Source organism: Giraffa tippelskirchi, chromosome 2 (assembly GCF_054371585.1).
Source record: "Giraffa tippelskirchi isolate mGirTip1 chromosome 2, T2T-mGirTip1v1.2.pri, whole genome shotgun sequence".
In the NCBI taxonomy this organism is placed as follows: Eukaryota; Metazoa; Chordata; class Mammalia; order Artiodactyla; family Giraffidae; genus Giraffa; species Giraffa tippelskirchi.
The window spans coordinates 42,564,924-42,585,341 of record NC_137276.1 but is presented as its reverse complement, the minus strand read 5'-3'; the positions used below and the strand labels follow the sequence as shown (position 1 = coordinate 42,585,341).

The 20,418-nt window shown below is 36.6% G+C and overlaps 1 protein-coding gene across 7 annotated transcripts in view; it reads right to left on the bottom strand.

Moving 5' to 3' along the window:
* PRKG1 (protein kinase cGMP-dependent 1) overlaps positions 1 to 20,418 on the bottom strand; it is a 1,340,287-nt gene that overhangs the window by 33,563 nt on the left and 1,286,306 nt on the right. For 6 of the 7 annotated variants that reach the window (XM_081557175.1, XM_081557164.1, XM_081557186.1 and 3 more), the window contains one exon: positions 18,838 to 18,934. In XM_081557175.1, coding sequence (XP_081413301.1) covers positions 18,838 to 18,934 — 97 coding nt within the window. Of the gene's footprint in view, positions 1 to 18,837; positions 18,935 to 19,035; positions 19,109 to 20,418 lie in introns of those variants that run through there. The other variant, XM_081557213.1, reaches the window with a different exon arrangement.

Below are 20,418 nucleotides of genomic sequence, written 5' to 3'. Positions count from 1 at the left end.
CAAGTCATGCAGACAGCTCTGTGGGGACTCAGCCCCACCACTGAACTAAGGAATAAGACCAAACCTCAGAAAAAGAACTAAAGTGTAGATAAGCATTCTACCCAATACAGAGTTCAAGACAATGATCATAAAAATGCATGGATAAACACAGAATTTCACCAAAGAGTTAGAAAACATAAAGAAGAACCAAACAGATCTGAAGAACATGGTAAGTAAAGTAAAAAGTACACTAGAAGGATCAACAGTAGATTAGATGATAAGTGAAATGAAGTGAAAGTCACTCAGTCATGTCCGACTCTGGGACCCCATGGACTATACAGTCCATGGAATTCTACCGGCCAGAATACTGAAGTGGGTAGCTTTGTAGCCTTTCCCTTCTCCAGGGAATCTTCCCAACCCAGGAATTGAACCCAGGTCTCCCACATTGCAGGTGGATTCTTTACCAGCTGAGCCACAATGGAAGCCCAGAGGAATGGATAAGTGATCTTATCTAAGTAATGGAAATCACACAAGCTGAACAGAAAAATGAAAAAAGGATTTAAAAAAAATAAAGATAGTTTGAGATCTCTTAGACAATACTGTGTGTACTAACATTAAAGAGAAAAATATGTTTCTGAATCCATTCTACCAGGCCAGCATCACCCTGATACCAAAATGAGATAAAGATACCATTAAAAAAAAAAAAAAATTAAACAGGCCAAATCACTGGTGAATATAGATGCAAAAACCTTCAACAAAATGTTAGCAAACCAAATTCAACAAAACATTAAAATGATCATAAGCCATGGTCAAATGGGATTTACAGCAGGGACTGCAAGGATGGTTAATATCTGCAAATCAATTAATATGATACTCCACATTACTGAGACTGAGAAATAAAATATCTCAATAGACACAAAAAATTTTCTGACAAAATTCTACATTGATTCATGGTTAAAAACTCTCAACAAAGTGGGTATTGAGGGAAAATGCCTCAGTATATAAACATGACATATCCACAGCTAACATGATATTCAACAGTGAAAAGCTAAAAGTATTTTCCTTAAGATTAAGAACAATATAAGGATGCCCACTCTCATCACTTTTATTAAACATAGTACTGAAAGTCCTAACTATAGTAGTCAGGGCAGAAAAGAAATAAAAAAAATCCAAACTGGAAAGAAGCGGTAAAACTGTTACTGTTTACAGATGGCATGATATTATATATAGAAAATCCTAAAGATATCACTCCCCCCAAAAATCCCTATTAAAACTATAAGTGAATTTGGTAAAGTTTTATAATACAAAATTAATATACAGGAATATACTGCATTTCTATAAACTATCAATGAACTATCAGAAAGAAATTAAACAATCTTATTTATAACTGTATCAAAAGCACAAAATATCTAGGAATAAGCCTAACCAAAGAGGTACAAGAGTTGTATCCTGAAAACTAGAAGACATCAATGAAAGAAATTGAAGAAAATAAAAACAGCAAGCTATTTCATGCTCATGAAATGGAAGAATCAATATTGTTAAAATGAACATACTGCTCAAGGCTCATCTACAGATTCAATGCAATCCCTAACAAAAAGCGTTTTTCACAGGAATAATAATTCTAAAATTTGTATGGAAACACAAAAGACCCTGAGTAGTCAAAGCAATATTGAGAAAGAAGAACAAACTTGCAAGTATAACGCTCCTTGATTTCAAACTATACTGTGAAGCTATAGTAATCAAAAAAGTAGGTACTGGCACAAAAACAGACACAAAGATCAATGGAACAGAATATAATGCCAGCAATTAACCCAGGCTTATATGGTCAGTTGATTTATAACAATGGAAGCAAGGATATGTCAATACATGAGGAAAAAAGTCTTTCCAATAAATGGTGCTGGAGAAACTAAACAGCTACGTGCAAAAGAAATTGACTACTTTCTCATACTATACACAAAAAATAAACTTGAAATGGGTTAAAGACTTAATTGTAAGTCCTAAAACAATAAACTCGGAGAAGAAAATATAGGCAGTTGGCTCTCTGACATCAGTATTAATAATACATTTTTCAAAATGTCTCCTCAGGGAATGGAAACAAAAGCAAAAATAAACAAATGGGCTACACCAAACTAAAAATGTTTTGCATGGTGAAGGAAACCATCAACAAAACAAAAAGGCAACCTATTGAATGGGAGAAATATTTGCAAATAATATGTCCAATAAGGAGTTAATATCTAAAATATACAAGGAAACCATACAACTCAACATAAAAAAACCCCAAACAATCCGATTTAAAAAATAGGCAGAGGAACTGCATAGACATTTGTCCAAAGAAGACATACAGATGGCCAAGAGACACTTGAAAAGATGCTCAACATCTCTAATCATCAAAAGGAGATGCAAATCAAAACCACAGTGAGAATTTGCCTCACACTTGTGAGAATAGCTATCATCAAAGATACCATAAACAACAAATGTTGGGGAGGATGTGGAGAAAAGGGAACCCTCATTGGTAGGATTGTAAATTGGTATGTGTGTGCTCAGTCACTCAGTCATGTCTGACTCTTTGCGGCTCCACGAACCTCCTGCCCGTTGCCTCTGTCCATGGAATTCTCCAGGCAAGAATACTGGAGTGTGTTGCCATTCCTTACTCCAAGGGATCTTCCCAACCAGGGACTGACCCTCATCTCTTGAATCTCCTACACTGGCAGGTAGATTCTTTACCACTAGTGCCATTGGTATAGGCAATTACAATTACCCAATTTTTATAGATTCCTATTAAAAGTAAAAAATAGAACTGCCATATGATTCAGCAATTTCACTTCCGGGTATTTGCTCAAAAGACCCAAAACACTAATTCCAAAAGATTTATGCATTCCCATGTTCATAGCAGCATTATTAGCCATAATAAAAAAAAATAGCCAAGATATGGAAGCAACCTAAGTGCCCATCAATAGACAAAATGGATAAAGAAGATGTGGTGTGTGTTTTATATAAAATATTAGCTATAAAAATGAAATCTTGCCATTCACAACAACATGGACAGATCTAGAGGGTAGTATGCCAAGTGAAGTAAGTCAGACTGAAACAGAAATGCTATAATATCTTACTTATATGTGGAATCTAAAAGCAAAACAAACAAACTAAACAAAAAAATACTCATAGATACAGAGAACAAATGTGTGGTTGCCAGAGTGGAAGGAGGTGGGGGTCATAAAATAAGGGAAGGGGATTTAAGGGATACAAATGTTCAGTTATAGAATAAGCCAAAGGGATGTACTATATAGCATAAGGAACATGGTGATATAATATTGTAATAACTGTATGGGGACAGATGATTACTAGATTTATTGTGATCATTTCATAATGTATGCAAATATCAAATCACTATGTAGTACACCTGAAACTAACATAATATTATATGCCAACTATATTTCAAGAAAAGCTTACAGGAAGCCTGGATTCTAGTCTTGGATCTTTTAGTAACCTTGGATCTTTAGTAACCTTACTGGGCCTCAGGCCACCTCTCAGAACATGATAGGGCTAAACTAAATTACATCCAAGGGTTCTGGAAAATTCTATGAATCCAAAATTTGACATCATGTACATTTTAAAAGCATATTAATTATATTTAACCTATGGAAACAGTCCAACAAACTTGTGGCAGTAGTTTGGGCCAAAGGATAAAGGGAGGATTTCCCAAGTAACAAAAAGGTAGCTTAGGGAAACATGAGGTTCACTCTGAAAGCATGACCCTGCATTTACAGTACAAGCATATTCTGTTGGGAGGTGGAAGTTTCATTTATTCTATTCTCTCAACCACAGCACCTGAAGGAGATCTGCTTGTCTGTTGTATTCTCTGTGTTACTAATTTTCAAAGACTATGCACTGGCTATCCCAAGTGGCTCAGTGGCAAAGAATTTGTCTGCCAATGCAGGAGATGCATGTTCAATCCCTGGGTTGGGAAGATCCCCTAGAGGAGAAAATGGCGGCCCACTCCAGTGAGCCCGGAAGACCCCATGGACAGAGCTGCCTGGGGGCTCCTCTACAGTCCATGGGGTCACAGAGTCAGAACACAACTTAGTGACTGAGCACACATACACTGGATGAAATCGCAGTAGCTTTCCCAAGAAGAGGATTAAAACAGGCCCCAAGGTATAAAGGAAATCTAGGCAGAGTCATCCTACTTGTAATAGCTGGACAACAGCAAAACAGAAATGACAAATATTTTCTCTAAACAAAATAGCACAGGATTTAATCAGGCAATCCATGTTTTATGGGATGGCATAAAATCATTTCTTTATTTTTGACAGTTTTTAAACTGGGAAGAAATAGTTTTCTAAATAATCCAAGATTTAAGTAGCCATGGTCTGTATTATAGGATTTAAGTATTTACTTCAAATTGAGGTAATTTATGGACTTCATGTTAAGGTCTGTAGTAAAAAGAAAAATTCTATAAGTGAGGATGGAAGTAAGGAAGAGGAGGAAGCAAGGGAAGGAGGGAGGGAAGGAAAGAAAAAAATCCTGGACTGAGAGAACTGTTTGGGTCCTCTTCTATAAGATAAACTGAGCCCAACTGGGGTGCAGGGGAGTATGCTTTCTCTATTCCAGTTACAATTCTCAACCAGATTCACCAAAAGAGGCAAAAGACCCATAATAAAACTTTTAATAGCCGAGTAAATGAGTACACCAACTATTAGACCCTCTAGACATGCATAAGCCCTAGGTTGTTCTGTCTCCATCATTTTCCAGTATTCCCCTATCGCCAGACATCGCTTCACAGCTTGAGATACTGACCTCAAACTGACCTATGAGATACTGACCTCAAACTCTGTGTTCAGCAAACAACTTAAACAGCACTATTCTATAGCAACTGGCTACAGTAACAAAGCTGAAGCAGGGTATAAAGGAGACATAAAAATCACCATAAAATTCAAAAAGAAGAAAAACATGAAGTTGCTGTGTATTAAACACATGTTTATTTAGATCTACAAAGAACTAGATTTACATTGAATAATTATACATTTAGAAAATAAAAGCTTTTTAGTGTAAAACACAGTTTCAGCGTAAGAAAACATGCAGTAAAAAGGCTAATCTTTAGAGAGAGAGTAAATTAGCAGTTGCTGGAACTGACAGTAGGAATGGAGAGTATTTGCAAATGGGCCACAAAGGTTCTTATTAAAGTGATGGAAATGTTCTAAAATTGGATTGTGGTGGTGATTGTACAATTTTGTGGTGAATAGATTATACCTCAACAAAGTTTTTAAGGAGTTTTAAAAAGAAAAGGCCCCCAAAATATGTGTATCTGTATTTTCTAATTCTTTTCTTTATTAATTGTGTGATAGTTATGTTTTTAATTTACATTTTAAGGAACTGCATGTCAGAAATGCTTTTCTTTCTATGCTTATCTTTAGCTCTTCAATAAAAGTTCCCCAATTAGTCAAAAATATATTTCATTTTTACTCTAGTTTTGGTAAACTATTAACATTTTTATAAACAGTTTATTCTTTTTAATGACTTCCCTATTTTATGACTATTCTTTTAAGCCTTAAGCTCAAAAAAGTTGTGTCCAAATAAAGGTTGTATTGTGGGTCAATTTAAGCAAAATGTACATACCTATCACAAAATTCTTAAAACTTTTCCTGTCAAAATGATATGTATTTGCTGGGTAATGTCATTATTTTAATAATATACAAACTACAATCATACCCAAGTTCATGTAATCTGGAGCCTCATTTTCCTCATGAGAATTAAACCACATTAGTTTATAGTTGCACATATTGGAAGACCAAATCAGATGGTGTATGTGAAAATACTTTGAAAATTAAAAAGTGCTATTTAAGAACTGTTATCATTATTACCATGGATTCCAAGATATGTGGGAATGCTAATTAAAAGGGATACTTATACTTCCCTGATAGCTCAGTTGGTAAAGAATCTGCCTGCAATGTGGGAGACCCCGGTTGGATTCCTGGGTCAGGAAGATCTGCTGGAGAAGGGATAGGCTACCCACTCCAGTATTCTTGGGCTTCCCTTGTGGCTTAGCTGGTAATGAATCCGCCCACAATGTGGGAGACCTGGGTTCAATCCCAGGGTTGGGAAGATCCCCTGGAGAAGGCAAAGGCTACCCACTCCAGTATTCTGGCCTGGAGAATTCCATGGACTGTATAGTCCATGGAGGTCACAGAGAGTTGGACATGACTGAGCGACTTTCACTTTCACTATAAGTAGTATTTTACTACTATAATTCACAATTAAATCTGTTTTTTAGTTGTTCCTACCATCTGAATGAAAAGGAATAGGAAAAATTTATCTGTCTGAATTTAAGGAAGTTTTTCTTTCAACAGAGAAAGAAAAGGCAATGTTACTGCTTTGACTCAAATAACATTTTTGGACATGAAATACTGCTGCTGCTGCTGCTGCTAAGTCGCTTCAGTCGTGTCCAACTCTGTGAAATACTAATGTGCCCAGGTATTCAGGAAGAATTGACTTACTGCATTAGTGAAAGAAAGTTACATTTTTTAAGGGCACAGAAAGCTTCTATTCTACAAAGTAGTTTTGGACTGTACTCCTCAACATTTCCTAACCATAAAAAAACAAAAGATTTGTGAGAATTACATTTCACTGTGTAAAAGTACTATAAAGTTCAGGAAACATTAAGCATAATCTTAATTAAAAACTTGTCTGATTTCACACTATTGTTAAAACCTCTTTTCTCACTAGTTATTCACAGTTTTATTACTTATATGTCTCTCTCAGTTTTATTACTTATCTTACATTACATAGTAATATTATAGATTTCTTTTCTTTCATCTATGTCTGAAGCTTAAGAAAGAACCACGGCATCTGTTTTGTTCCATAGGATACACAGGGAGAGACATTGAAAACTTGTCACCGTCTGCATGATGCATATCCAAATGACACAGAGAATGGAAAAGCTGGACAATGATTTAAATAGAGATGTCAGAGTTTGAAAATTATTCAGCCATGAGCACAGAGGTGTGGCCCTGTTGTATGATTTTTTTACTTAAGATTTTATTCATAATATTAAGCACTATTATGTATAATATTAAGCACTTAGTAGCCACTAAGCTATCTATATTAATGGTCAGACTTCAGAACAAAGAACCTAGAAAAAGTGATTTGTCTTATCTTTTTTCATTTGATTCCATGTGCCATTTGCACAAGTGATAATCAAGAGACAGTCTTTTCATCCTTGTTTTCCTTCCCAAGGTCACCACACCTGTCATGAAAAGTGTCCATCACCCCATTTTCTCTGGAACTTGCCTTTAGACCTAAAATTCAATTCTATGGCTAGTGACAAGAAACATAAGGAAATACATATTTTCTTAAATTAAAATTGAGTAAAAGATGTGCAAAGCAGTGTTCATAGAGGAGATAGTTTTCATTTTAATTTTTTAAACAGACATTTAACTTTCAGTTTAGAGGAAGATGAGAAAGAGAGCTCCATACTTTTCAACTTTTAATTACAACATGAACAAAAGTTTGGATTATTTTATGGATCATTTGCAAATGAAAGAGCACTCGTCATTTCCCTTAATAGAGAATTTGCATTGATACATTTTGACTCAAAGGGCTACTTACATTTCAGACTGTTTACTGAAATGTGAAATTTAAACATATTATTTCTCTTCCCGACAGTACTTATTTCATTGTGTAGTGATATTAAAATGGATTTTACTACCTATGATATACTTTAAATTATTTTCTTTCATCAAGTAATCAGTTTCTTTCCCTTAAGATTTAATTTCTATGTATAATCTCACTGATATCAAGAAGTACTATATGCAATAGTTTTATACTGTTGAATATTTCACATAATTCCACTTATTCTAATATTTAATACTTAAAAAGCCACATAGATGGAGTTCAGTATAAGTTGACACTTCACTTTCTTTTGCTTATTGACTCAGTGAAGGTTTAAAATGAGTTTAAATGACACAGAGAGAATCATATATGGCAAAATTCTACTCTAAGATATGATCAGATTAATTTATGAGAGTGTTTGCATTCTAGTCACACTTTTGAGATGTTAGACAAATAAACCTTGTAATTTTTTTAGAAATGGTTACATACTGGAAGACTTTTAATCAAATGGCTTATCAGTTCAGTTCAGTCGCTCAGTCGTGTCCAACTCTTTGCGACCCCATGAATTGCAGCACGCCAGGCCTCTCTGTCCATCACCAACTCCTGGAGTCCACCCAAACCCATGTCCATCAAGTTGGTTATGCCATCCAACCATCTCATCCTCTGTCGTCCCCTTCTCCTCCCGCCCCCAATCCTACCCAGCATTAGGGTCTTTTCCAATGAGTCAACCCTTTGCATGAGGTGGCCAAAGTATTGGAGTTTCAGCTTCAACATCAGACCTTCCAATGAACACCCAGGATTGATCTCTTTTAGGATGGATTGATTGGATCTCCTTGCAGTCCAAGGGACTCTCAAGAGTCTTCTCCAACACCACAGTTCAAAAGCATCAATTCTTCGGCGCTCAGCTTTCTTCACCGTCCAACTCTCACATCCATACCTGATCACTGGAAAAACCATAGCCTTGACTAGATGGACTTTTGTTGGCAAAGTAATGTCTCTGCTTTTAAATATGCTATCTAGGTTGGCCATAACCTTCCTTCCAAGGAGTAAGCGTCTTTTAATTTCATGGCTGCAGTCATCATCAGCAGTGATTTTGGAGCCCCAAAAAATAAAGTCTGACACTGTTTCCACTGTTTCCCCATCTATTTCCCATGAAGTGATGGGACCAGATGCCATGATCTTAGTTTTCTGAACGTTGAGCTTTAAGCCAACTTTTTCACTCTCCTCTTTCACCTTCATCAAGAGGCTCTTTAGTTCTTCTTCACTTTCTGCCATAAGGGTGGTGTCAAATGGCTTATAATCAGATCTTAATATCCTAATATATGGTATACTCGAACTTCACCTTTTCTGATATTAAAATATGTCTAACTTCTTTCTCTGCTGTTTTCCTACTTTGAGATTTTCAAAAGATTTTTGTGCTTCATGTGTAGTTAAGCCAATTCAGCATGTGTTTACTGTTTTTATGCTTATGCTAACTTGACCTATAAAAACCACATTAAACATTGAAACTGTTTTGTCTGTGAAAGTGAAATCTGAGATTACATGACCAGATAGTGGTTCATATTAGTTTAGCCTGTAATTTTCAGGGTACTGATGATCTCCCCAATCCTACTATGAATTTGCAAGGCAGTTAACTGAAGCCAGGGTTAATAACCAAGTCTTCTGACCCATGGATTTCCCTGATAGCTCAGTTGGTAAAGAATCCGCCTGCAATGCAGGAGACCCCTGTTCGATTCCTGGGTTGGGAAGACCCCCTGGAGAAGGGATTGGCTACCCCCTCCAGTATTCTTGGGCTTCCCTCATGGCTCAGCTGGTGAAGCCTGCAAAATAGGAGAACTGGGTTCGATCCCTGAGCTGGGGAGATCCCCTGGAGAAGGGAAAGGCTACCCACTCCAGTATTCTGGCCTGGAGAATTGCATGGACTATATAGTTCATGGGGTCGCAAAGAGTTGGACACGACTGAGTGACTTTCACTCACTCACTCATCTGACCCACAAAATCTCCTGATAACTCAGCTCAGTGTTTAGCCTAATATATGACATACATCGGTGACAACGAGGGACATTAATGTGAGGGAGAGAGTATGACTTAGCAATGAACTAAATGTATACAGTTGATGAGATACACTTAAATATTCAGAACCATCTTTCTTCAGTTTATTTCCAGAAAGCAAGACCAATCATTTCATTTGATTTAAGAGAACACGGCTATTTTCGACACTACTAACAAATAGAAGATGTTTTTCCCTTTCATGGAAGGGATCTGTCATTGAAAGTGTTTATATAAAATTTTCAGGGACATGGAATACATCTTGGCACAAAGTAAACTACCTTATTCAGAAGTGAAATTATGATGTTTATTTCTGGGAGCACTGCCACCTAAAAATAGCCTGTCTAGTCACCTTATAGTGTATTCTTTTATTTCATGGGTGGAAGTTCAGAGCTGAGTCTGTGTTTATTTGCGTTCCTCACTTGACCTAATGGCCAAAAATGCCTGATGCCTTAAAGTACATCTCCTTTAAGAATATAATGCGGTTATACCCTGTCAATTGGTCATCTAGTATTTCTCCCAGCTCCCTCACACAACCCCTAGTCAGGCCACTTGCTTTGGTGTCCTGTGAAAACACACGGCCTTCTGTGCTGCAACCTGGAATGGCCTTTCCCGCGAATGGCCTTTTCTCATCTCTCTGTTTAACTCCCAACCTATTCTCTCAGCTCTAGCTTGAGTTCTGTGTCTTCTTAGGACCCCACTACACCATCAGCTTCAAATGCTCTCTTTTTGAGATGCTGAGAACCCTTCTGCATGATTTAGAATTTAATACAGTTCTGAAAGATTTCATTTGCTGTTTTTCGTATGTATGAATCTTCTTACTTAGGAGAAGGCAAGAAGTTCTTTGAGGGTAGGAATCACGCCTCATATTTCTACATCCCACAAAAAATGTTTAGGAAATTTTTACTAGATACACTTTTGCTACATGTGATGTGACCATAAATTCACTGGATTAAAAAATCAAATTTATGTCATAGAAAACAAAAAAAGGTGAGTGAGTGGATTAATTGGTGATAAAAGAGTTCATCCAAAATTTATCTTAAGCTTTGGTAAGACATGTCCACTGCCTTCTAGATTTATGATGCGTGCTCTGTCGATTTAGTCATGTCTGACTCTGTGACTCTAAGGACTGACTCTAAGGACTTTAAGGACTCTCGCCAGGCTCCTTTGTCTACATTTGTAGTTGTCCCTTAATATTCTGGAGGAATTGGCTCCAGGATCCCCTGTGGATACCAAAATCCTCAAATCCTCAAGTCCCAGATATAAAATGGCATAATATTTGCATATAATGAATTTAACCCTCCTATATACTTTAAATCATCTCTAGATTGCTTATGATATCCAATACAATGAAAATGCTATATAAATAGGTGTAAATACAGCACAGAATGTAAATAGTTGTCAATACAATGTAAATGCTATATAAATTGTTTCTGTGTCAAATTCAAGTTTGTCATTTTTCTAACAGCATTTGCCCACGCTGTGTCCCTGTGTCACACTTTGGTGATTTTCACAATATTGGAAATTTTTTCATTAGTATTTGCTATCATAATCTGTGATCAGTAATCTTTGATGTTACTACTATGACTCACTGAAGATTCAGATGATAGCATTTTTTAGCAATAAAATGTTTTAATTAAGGTATGTACATTGTTTTTCAGACATAATGCTTTTTCATACTTTATATAGACTACAAGTATGGTATATACATGGCTTCCCTAGTGGCTTAGTGGTAGAGAATCTGCCTGCTAAGCAGGAAATATGGGTTCAGTCCCTGGGTCAGGAAGATCCCCTGGAGAAAGAAATGGCAACCCACTCCTGTATTCTTGCCTGGAAAGTCCCATTGACAGAAGAGCCTGGGGGCTACAGTCCATGGGGTTGCAAAAGAGTCAGACATAAGTTAGTGACTAAACAACTATAGTATATACATAACTTTTAGATGCAAGCCAAAAAATTCCTGTGACTTGCTTTATTGTGATACTCACTTTATTGCAGTAGTCTGGAATTGAACCCGCAGTATCTCTCAGGAATGCCTGTATTGTGACTGCACCTATTATGTTCTGTTAGCATTTATCAGATTGGATTTTCTTTAGCTCTCTGAATAACTTATTTTCTCAGAAATCAATACTATTTATCACAACTAATAATTTGTGTCAATTTTCATTCTTTTGGAGAATAAATGAGAATGATACGTTTAATAATAATCCTAGTAGGGTGTGGCAACCCACTCCAGTATTCCTGCCTGGAAAATCCAGTGGACAGAGGAGCCTGGTGTGCTCCAGTCCACAGCGTTGTAAAGAGTCGCACATGACTCAGAGACCAACACTGTACTGACTAGTAAGGTATGTCTAGAGAAGAGGCTATATTAAAATGAGGCCATTTTGAGTGTTCACCCAGCCTAGAGTCCTGATTCTCTTTCGTTACTGAGGCCACAAGGCCGTAGGATGGCAGGGTTTTCCCCAGGCATCCTCTGCAGCATAAACTGCTGTGGCCACAAATGGTAGCATTGCCCAATGATCCCACAGCTATTCTATTTCACTGTCATGTGTGTGGCTTGGCAGCAAGAAGCTCTTGAAAAGTTTTCATCTTCCATGGGGTTTCCCTTTGGAGTTAAGCTTTCCCCTTTCATAACGATGAAACAAAACTGTTGACTGACCAATAGGTGTTTCACCTCATTTCTTTCTTTAATCATCTCTTAGTCCCTATTTTTTTTTTCTTAAGTTGGTGTACATAGTCTTCCACGTCACTTTCATGTGACACATAGTGACTGAGCATCTGGGAAAAATGCCGTGAGAGTGATATGGATACACACATGTACGGCACATAGACCCTGTTACACTAATGTGGTTGTGAGTGTAGGCCGAGTTCTTACAACTTGCTACTACATTGCCCCATCCTGGGCAGTCACATCATGGAACTGTGGCACAGGTGAAATGAGAGGTGACCTTTGTCCTCCATTTGGCAAGAGCCAGACCCTTATTGCGCCCAACCAGGGTGCTGTGGTTTAAGAAAATTATGGAGAAAGTAGATATGATTTAGCAGTTTGCACCAAAAATGATTTCCTATCCAGAGGTTAAGGGGTGAGGCTTTACAATTTAGAAGAGAAATGGATAAGTTAGGGCAGATTACTTCAGGTTCACAAAGGTTTAGTGTGAGGATGACTGAAAATTGTTTCCCATCTCCATTCATAACAGATCAGAAAGTAAGGAGCTTAGTGGTTTGGGGGAATTTAATACAAGCTCTCATTGTAGGTCATCTGAAGACCTCAGGCTCTTTCTTATATTGGGGAAATGCTTGTATTCTCAGGACTTGGCCTAACAATGGTAGAAAAGAGGAAAATTATTTCATCCTTTTCCTTTTCTATAGACAAAGCCGAAAATGATCAATGGGTAGTTATTATTAGCATATTTTAATAATAACACTGCCAACACTTACTAACCTATTATGTGGAAGGCACTATTTTAAGGACTTTAACTCATTCAATCTTTGCAATCTGTTAGGTACATACCCTTTTATTATTCTCATTTTAGAGGTGAGGAACTTGAGGCTCAAGAGGTTTAAGTAAATGACTAATCACACACAGTTGGCAAGATCTGAATCCAGAAAGACTGATTCCAGAGTTCTAGCTTTTAGCTACCATGTCATACTGTCTCATGTTTATTTTTCCCTCCATAGATATTTTAACACTAAACTAGGAGCAACAAAAGAGAAAAGAGACTCTCTGAATGTTTGACAGAGGAAGAAGTGAATAGTGGATAATCATAAATACAGGTTCTTGAATTCTGAGACTTTTTTTAAAAAAGAAAACAAAGGTGTACATATGATAATGAAGTGTGACACTTGTTTGATTTTATAATGGTGGCTGTTATTGGCATGACAGAATCTAAATATTTTTAGAAGTCAGAATGATTAAAAAAGAAATTCTAGTTTAAAAATCAGTAGTTCTGGGCAGTAACAACAGCTCTTTCAGTGACCTGTGATCTTAGGTCACTTACACACATTATTCTTGACTTCTTTCCTATGAAATGTGGATTATGCCTCCCAGAGTAGTTATAACGGCAAAATTATACACAGGATATGAGAGCAATTTGAAGATTATAAAGCTGGGTTCAAATAAAAAGCTTTATCATGTTAGTAAGAAAGTAATATGAATTTATCAATAAACATTACTATCAGTTTATTAATAAACTGTCTTGCAATAGTTCATCTTATGAGAAGTGTACCAAAACGCTTTAGGTTATGTATGTCAGTGCCTTAATGTTGTTGATCGTCTGTCTTAGAAATTCTAAGACATTCAGGAAGTCTTGCTCTTTCTTCCATGCGCTGAGCACATGTTGCTCATACTCTATGGGTTTACTTATTACTTTGCATGATTGCCTGTCCCAGAAGACTGTGAGTCCCTAGAGGCAGTGGCTATTTTCTATTAAACTTTGTATGTCTCCCCAGACAGCTGGCTACATAAATATAAACTAAATGATGTAGAAAGAATATAATCCAAGAAGACAGAGATCATGTTTTCCATATCACTGTTCCTATAATTTATCCAAGTATGGTGTTCTGGAATAGGTTTGAATTGCTGAATAAATAGATTAAATATTTAACATTTAAGGCAACCACCACATAGCACTGCTAGATTAATAAATTTGACTTGTATCAATCTACTCGGAGGGGCTTCCCTGGTGGCTCAGATAGTAAATAATTCACCTACAATGCAGGAGACCTGGGTTCGATTCCTGGGTTGGGAAGATCCCCTGGAGAAGGAAACAGCTACCTACTCCAGTATTCTGGCCTAGAGAATTCCATGGACAGAGGAGCCTGGTGGGCTACAGTCCATGGGGTCGCAAAGTTGGACACAACTGGAAAACTTTCACACACACAATCTACTTTGAAAAGCAAGTGCCTCTCTGACAAGAGCAAATGAGAGTAAATTCGAAATGTGACCATAAAGGAATGAGATTAATTTTCACTTGTGATTTGTAAAAATCAATCTCCTTATTTTACACTCATGTCTTGTAAATTAAAAGGATTACCTAGATGTCTTACAGCAGTGCTTATAGCTTTAATGAATACATCATGCATTAAAAAAAAAAAGATATTTCACTGAAGGTACTATTATAAATGGAATGTGATCTTCTGGAAAATATTCTGTAAGCAGGTAGCACTGAATAGTAAGAAAGCAATTCTTCCAAATAAAATACGTACAGAAAATAAAGCATATACCAGATCACAGAAAGGAAAGCAGTATAAATGACTTCCCAAAGGTAATGGGTGTGAATAAAACATGTCTGAGAGTAAACTAGTTGAAATATATGCTAAAAGTATTTATGAAATAGACTGAATAACTTAGGAACAGAATTCCCATTCATATAAGGCCTTTACTTCAAGCTTCTTGTCTCATCACTGAAGAAATATTTAAGTTTCTATTATTTTTCAAAATTATGTTCTCATCTCTAAAAGTTGGCAGTAGACCACTTCAGTAATTCATCTGTCTGAAAAATACCCCTGCATCTAAATTTATCTAAATTGATATAAATGCTAAGAAGTGTTTGAAGGGTATTATATTAAGCAAAATAACATGAACAAGATCTGTATATCAAATGATAATAAAACTACACTCCTAACTTCTAATAGGAAATGGGGTTCACAAATGCAAATTTCTTAGTTCTACATACTCAATTCAAGAGTTGGTAATCTTATAATCTATATCTGGGAACATTTTTTAAAATACTATTATAAAAATTGTGGTAATTTTTATAATATCATTTATCTGATCAACATTACTACTGAAGTAAGGGTTGGTAGGTTCAAGTTATAAATATTATATACTTGGTATTGAGAGAGTCAATTCCTAGGCAGGTTGAGAAGTCCGGGTGTCCCCAAGGAGAGAGGGGTCTGGAATTCTTAAGGAGGAGGAAAGGACAAACTTTTTTCTCTCTGCATTCCTTAGGCTTATATAGCAATAATGTATCCTGCTTGAGGACAGTCTCTGGAAAAAACCTTCTGGCTAATCCTGTTATCTTAAAATGTAAATTATGGGAGTGGGTCTAGTGAGGTCTTTACAACCTCCAGACATTCTTTTGATTCACTGTAATAAGTAGTTAAAAAGTATGTAACTCCATTGCTAACACTAGTAAGGGGGCACTCTTTCTGCCCCCTTCTGATGTCTATGTCAGAAGCTTTCTCTATCCCTTTTATACTTTAATAAAACTCTATTACACAAAAGCTCTGAGTGATCCGGTCTCGTCTCTGGCCCTGGATTGAACTCTTCTCCTCCAGAGGCCAAGAATCCTGTTGTCTTTCGTGGTTCAGTAACGTGCATTACTGTGTATACATATGTAAAATGAGTTCATGTGAAGGATATACTGTGTAAAAATAGCACTCTATAAAATCAACAGAAATATCTCACATGCACCATTTGCAGAGAGGAGTGAAGGGAAAAATTCTGTAATAACAACAGAACTGGGCTCTATCTAGACCTGCCTCCTACCTATGAAGGGCGTGAGTCCTACTCTAATGGGACACTACGGTCTCCTGGGTGGTCACCTGTGTCCTCACCATGATTCCCTATCAGCTATGACAACAGTATGTGTAATTGCAGTCAAAGTGTTGAGGCCAAGCTCCTAATTTTGGAATCACCAAATACATGTAAAAATGAACCATCACAGAGAGGAATATTTTTCATACCCAGTAATTAATATTATAGGATAGTTAGTAAGTGGTAAGAACTGGGGTAGTGGATTCTAGGGTAATAGTGATCACTGAAATGGCTAGTCTACATTGAACAGTGAAGATAACTTGGATATTTGGATTATCCCACTTGTTCTGGGAAGTGCAAGATCACACAAGATGACGTCACTTCAGAGGTTAAGGACATACCCTTCTACCTGGGATGTACTAGTTGTACCTAGTTATAACCTATATGATTTTCATTAGTCTACAAACATTTGTGTAAAAGTGTGAAATATAATATCGATGAGAAGAAAGGGTGAACTACTTCCGATTTCCCTCCTGGGATGAAGATTATAATAAATATGTATGTACTCAACCATGCACTTGCATACAAACTCATATAAATTTTGTCTTTTTAAACTGCATTACCTTTAATATGCCCACTTTGTGTGGATGTGCATGCGTGTTCAGTCCCGTCTGACTCTTTGCTACCCCGTGGACTGTAGCCGCCAGGCTTCTCTGTCCATGGGATTTTCCAGGCAAAATTACTGGAGTGGGTTGCCATTTCCTTCTCCAGGGGATCCTCCTTACCCAGGGATTGAACTTGTGTCTCTTGAGTCTCCGCATTGGCAGGTGGCTTCTTTACCAACTGTCCACTTTAAACCTTCCTTAATTGGGTGGTTGTTTGTGCCTCCTCACATTTTTGAGGGAATTTTCTAGAAGTTTTCCACTATCAGCTTGGCATTTGGTTATGCAGCTTGAAGGGGTTTCAGTGTCTTTAAGTGATTTCCAATATTTCAAAAATCCTAAGTAAATTCTTGTATTTCATAAAAGGTATCACCTGTAACTCAAAGGCTCCCAGTTTGAAGTTATCAGACCTCTTAGGAGACCACAGTTATAATGTTGATATTTTTATGGTCAACTAAAACAGCTCTTTGGTTGTACAAAGTCTTTAAAAAATAATATTTAAGAAACTATAACAGCCATAAAAGTAATATCAAGGAGATTCTGTCCTTTATGCTGTTTCATAGAGAGAGGGCTTTAGACACAAAGAACAATATAAATAAACACACCAGACAATAAACACTTCATGGTTAGGAGTGCTATGCTCTATGCTCTTTCTATGTCCCAACACTCCCCAGTGCAAAGATGTTCATGTATAACACTGTCATTAAGCGTTCTCTAGCTATATGAGGTTATATTTCATCACAAAATCAATACTTTCAAAAAATAAATCTAAGATTGCATTAATTTAGCAGAGTTCAGAAAAGAAAGAGGTTTGTTCCTAGGCCCTTACTTGATTTTTACTCCTATAACTGAAAATATTTGATCCCCAGAGGCACAGTATGAAGTCAGGAGTGAAGTCAGAAGCAGTATTACTGTAGTACCTCCAGCCCGTGTTAAGGGAAGCATAATGCAAGTTCAATGCAATATCTTATGGCTCTAAACACTTCTTGTCTAAGATTTAAGTAAATAACATAGTTGTGCCTATCCAACTCAAAAACCCCTACTGCAGCACAAATGGACAAACATAAAAAATAGCACTGGCTCAAACTACTTTTATGGAAGGGGATTTCTCCTGTCACCTGATGGCAACAGTAACTATTTACTGAACTGTACACAGTCTCAGGGAGTTCCTAACATACTGTACTGGTGTCTAATATCAGGGACTCCTCCATGTTCAGGAGAGGTGGACATTAATCGAATTCTCAAATATGGTTTTATCTACACAGTCTGGAATGCAGCAACTAGAATACATTTTTTTCTAGTTTTTGTTGCAATGTGTCAGTTTTTAAATTTATAGTTTAAACAGACACAATAGAACATGCTTTCATTTGGTTTACCCCACACTGATGCAATGTGTTTAATGTATAAACTTGTAGTAAAATGTCTTCTTCATCTTAACACTTAGCTCTGTGTGTGTGTACATAAAATAGAAATGTGTGTGAAATATATAAAATATTCAAACCATATTATCTAATACAGTTATATAATATATGTACTGGAATCTCAATAGGTACTTATAACTACAGAATCACAGATCACACCATTTACTTAATTTTTAAAGCAGTGGTGAGAATAATTATATGTTATATGCATAGGTATATAATACATGTAAATATACCCATCTCCATTTATGTATACATAAATTTATATTTTAATTTTTATGATTATAGAGGGCATAATTAAGTTAGTGAGCACTGCTCAGAACTTAGGAAGTAAATAAAGATCATAGAAAGTCAGCTGGGTAAAAAGTGCTTTATGACTCCTCATTAAGTAAATGTGTTTACCTTTCATTTATTATGAAGAGGTTTTCTAAAAAGTAAATTGATGTTTATTTTTTGTTTAATGATTACATAATATAGTTCACTTTGTTGAAAACTCTGATATGCTGATATGAAAGTATTGGTATGGATTTAGAAACAAGAGTAATGAATGATTAGATAGAGAATAAAAAAGAATCTTTAGGAGAAAAAAAAATTTAAAAAAGAAGACAGGACTTTCAAAAGCATTTAAAGAATGATTACCTACCAGTTCTACTCGTCCGAAACCTCCAACTCCAAGGGTGTCAATGATGTTGAAATCAGACAGCTTCAGGTTGGCGAAGAAAGCAGCTTCAGCTTCATATCTGGAGTTTTTGATGCGAAAAAATGGAAATTTCTTAGAGGTGCAAACACGAGTACCACGTACAACTGTACCGGAATGACATGACTGTGAAACAGGGTTTACCTGCTTAAATTCCATCTTGCTTTTAGAGTCTGCGTTTTGTCACACTCATAATTTTTTTTGGTCCCAGTTGTGCAGAATAACCTAGATTTGAGCTTGTTTTTTCAAAGTAGAAAAATACAAAGTACCCACTGCATGCCAGTCATGTGACTGATAAATCCAGTTATCAAATCAAAGTTACATCTTGGTATTTTTCTACGCGTCTTCTTGTGAGCACAGATTGTTTGTGTTGTTCTTTTTTGATTTTGTTTTGGATTTTTTGGTTTTGCTTGGTTTTGTTTTTGCTGTTCAGGTTTTGGATGGCAGTTTCTCATTAGGTTCCCTTATCCACAGGCTGGCAGTGGCTCCTATTAATAATTATTAAAAGCGGCAAGATCATTGAGGTCTCTGGAGTGCAGTCACAGCCAGGTTTTATGAAAACAGATCCAAAAAGCTGAGGACTGATGTGGAAATATCTGAAATGGATGGTTTCGGAAGCATATTCACGTTCCTAAAAAGTGTCTTCCCTTCGTTTGTGATTACCCACTGACTCTCAGCTAGTAATCCCAGTGTCTTTAGGCTTGCCAGTTTCTTATATGAGTGGTGTGGAGGAGCACAGACTAGCTTTCAAAAGTATAACTCTTCGGACAGGCAAATTGGACACATGCAAGTGGCCAAAATAAGCATCTCCTGATGAGACAAGTGAATATGAGCTGCTTAAAATATCTCCTTGTTAAAAGGCCCTACTATTTTTAGAAAGGGCAGGAAGGCATAAAGATGATCCTCCCACTCACTAAAGTCAGGTCAGGGAGTAATTCAGCTGTCTCAAAAATAAAGTATTTGAATAGCTATGTGTAATCCATGACCTTCAACCAGGCAGTACCTGATTCAGTAGTATGCTATAGATAGACATGATGAACAGTGCCTGAAATAATGATACTAACACAGCTTGTTTATGTCAGGTTTTGGAAAGAATCATCCACAGGCATGTTTGGTGTTAACCTGTGCTAACATGTTAGCTATTCCATTATAATCAAACACAAATTCAGACTCCCCACTTGGGAGAAATGTGAAATAGCTTTCTAGGTGAGCTTTCAACAGTTTCCAGTTCAGGAGGACAGTTCTGGTTTTTCACACATCACTTCTTGAAAGACTCATGAGAAGGTAAAAATAACATTGCTTCTCCTAATTAGCTGATTATGGGAAATCAACTCCTTCTAGTACACCTCTATAAATAAGACTGCTAGTCAATCTGAATGCTATTTGTAGACTTATCTCATTAACTACACAATCAAGAGATTGACATAATACTTCAGGAGATGGTTTACTAGAATGGAACATAAGCAACAAATGTGCATTTCTAGCATTCCAACTGGGTCCCTGCTTTTGGAAAATTAAAACTCCATC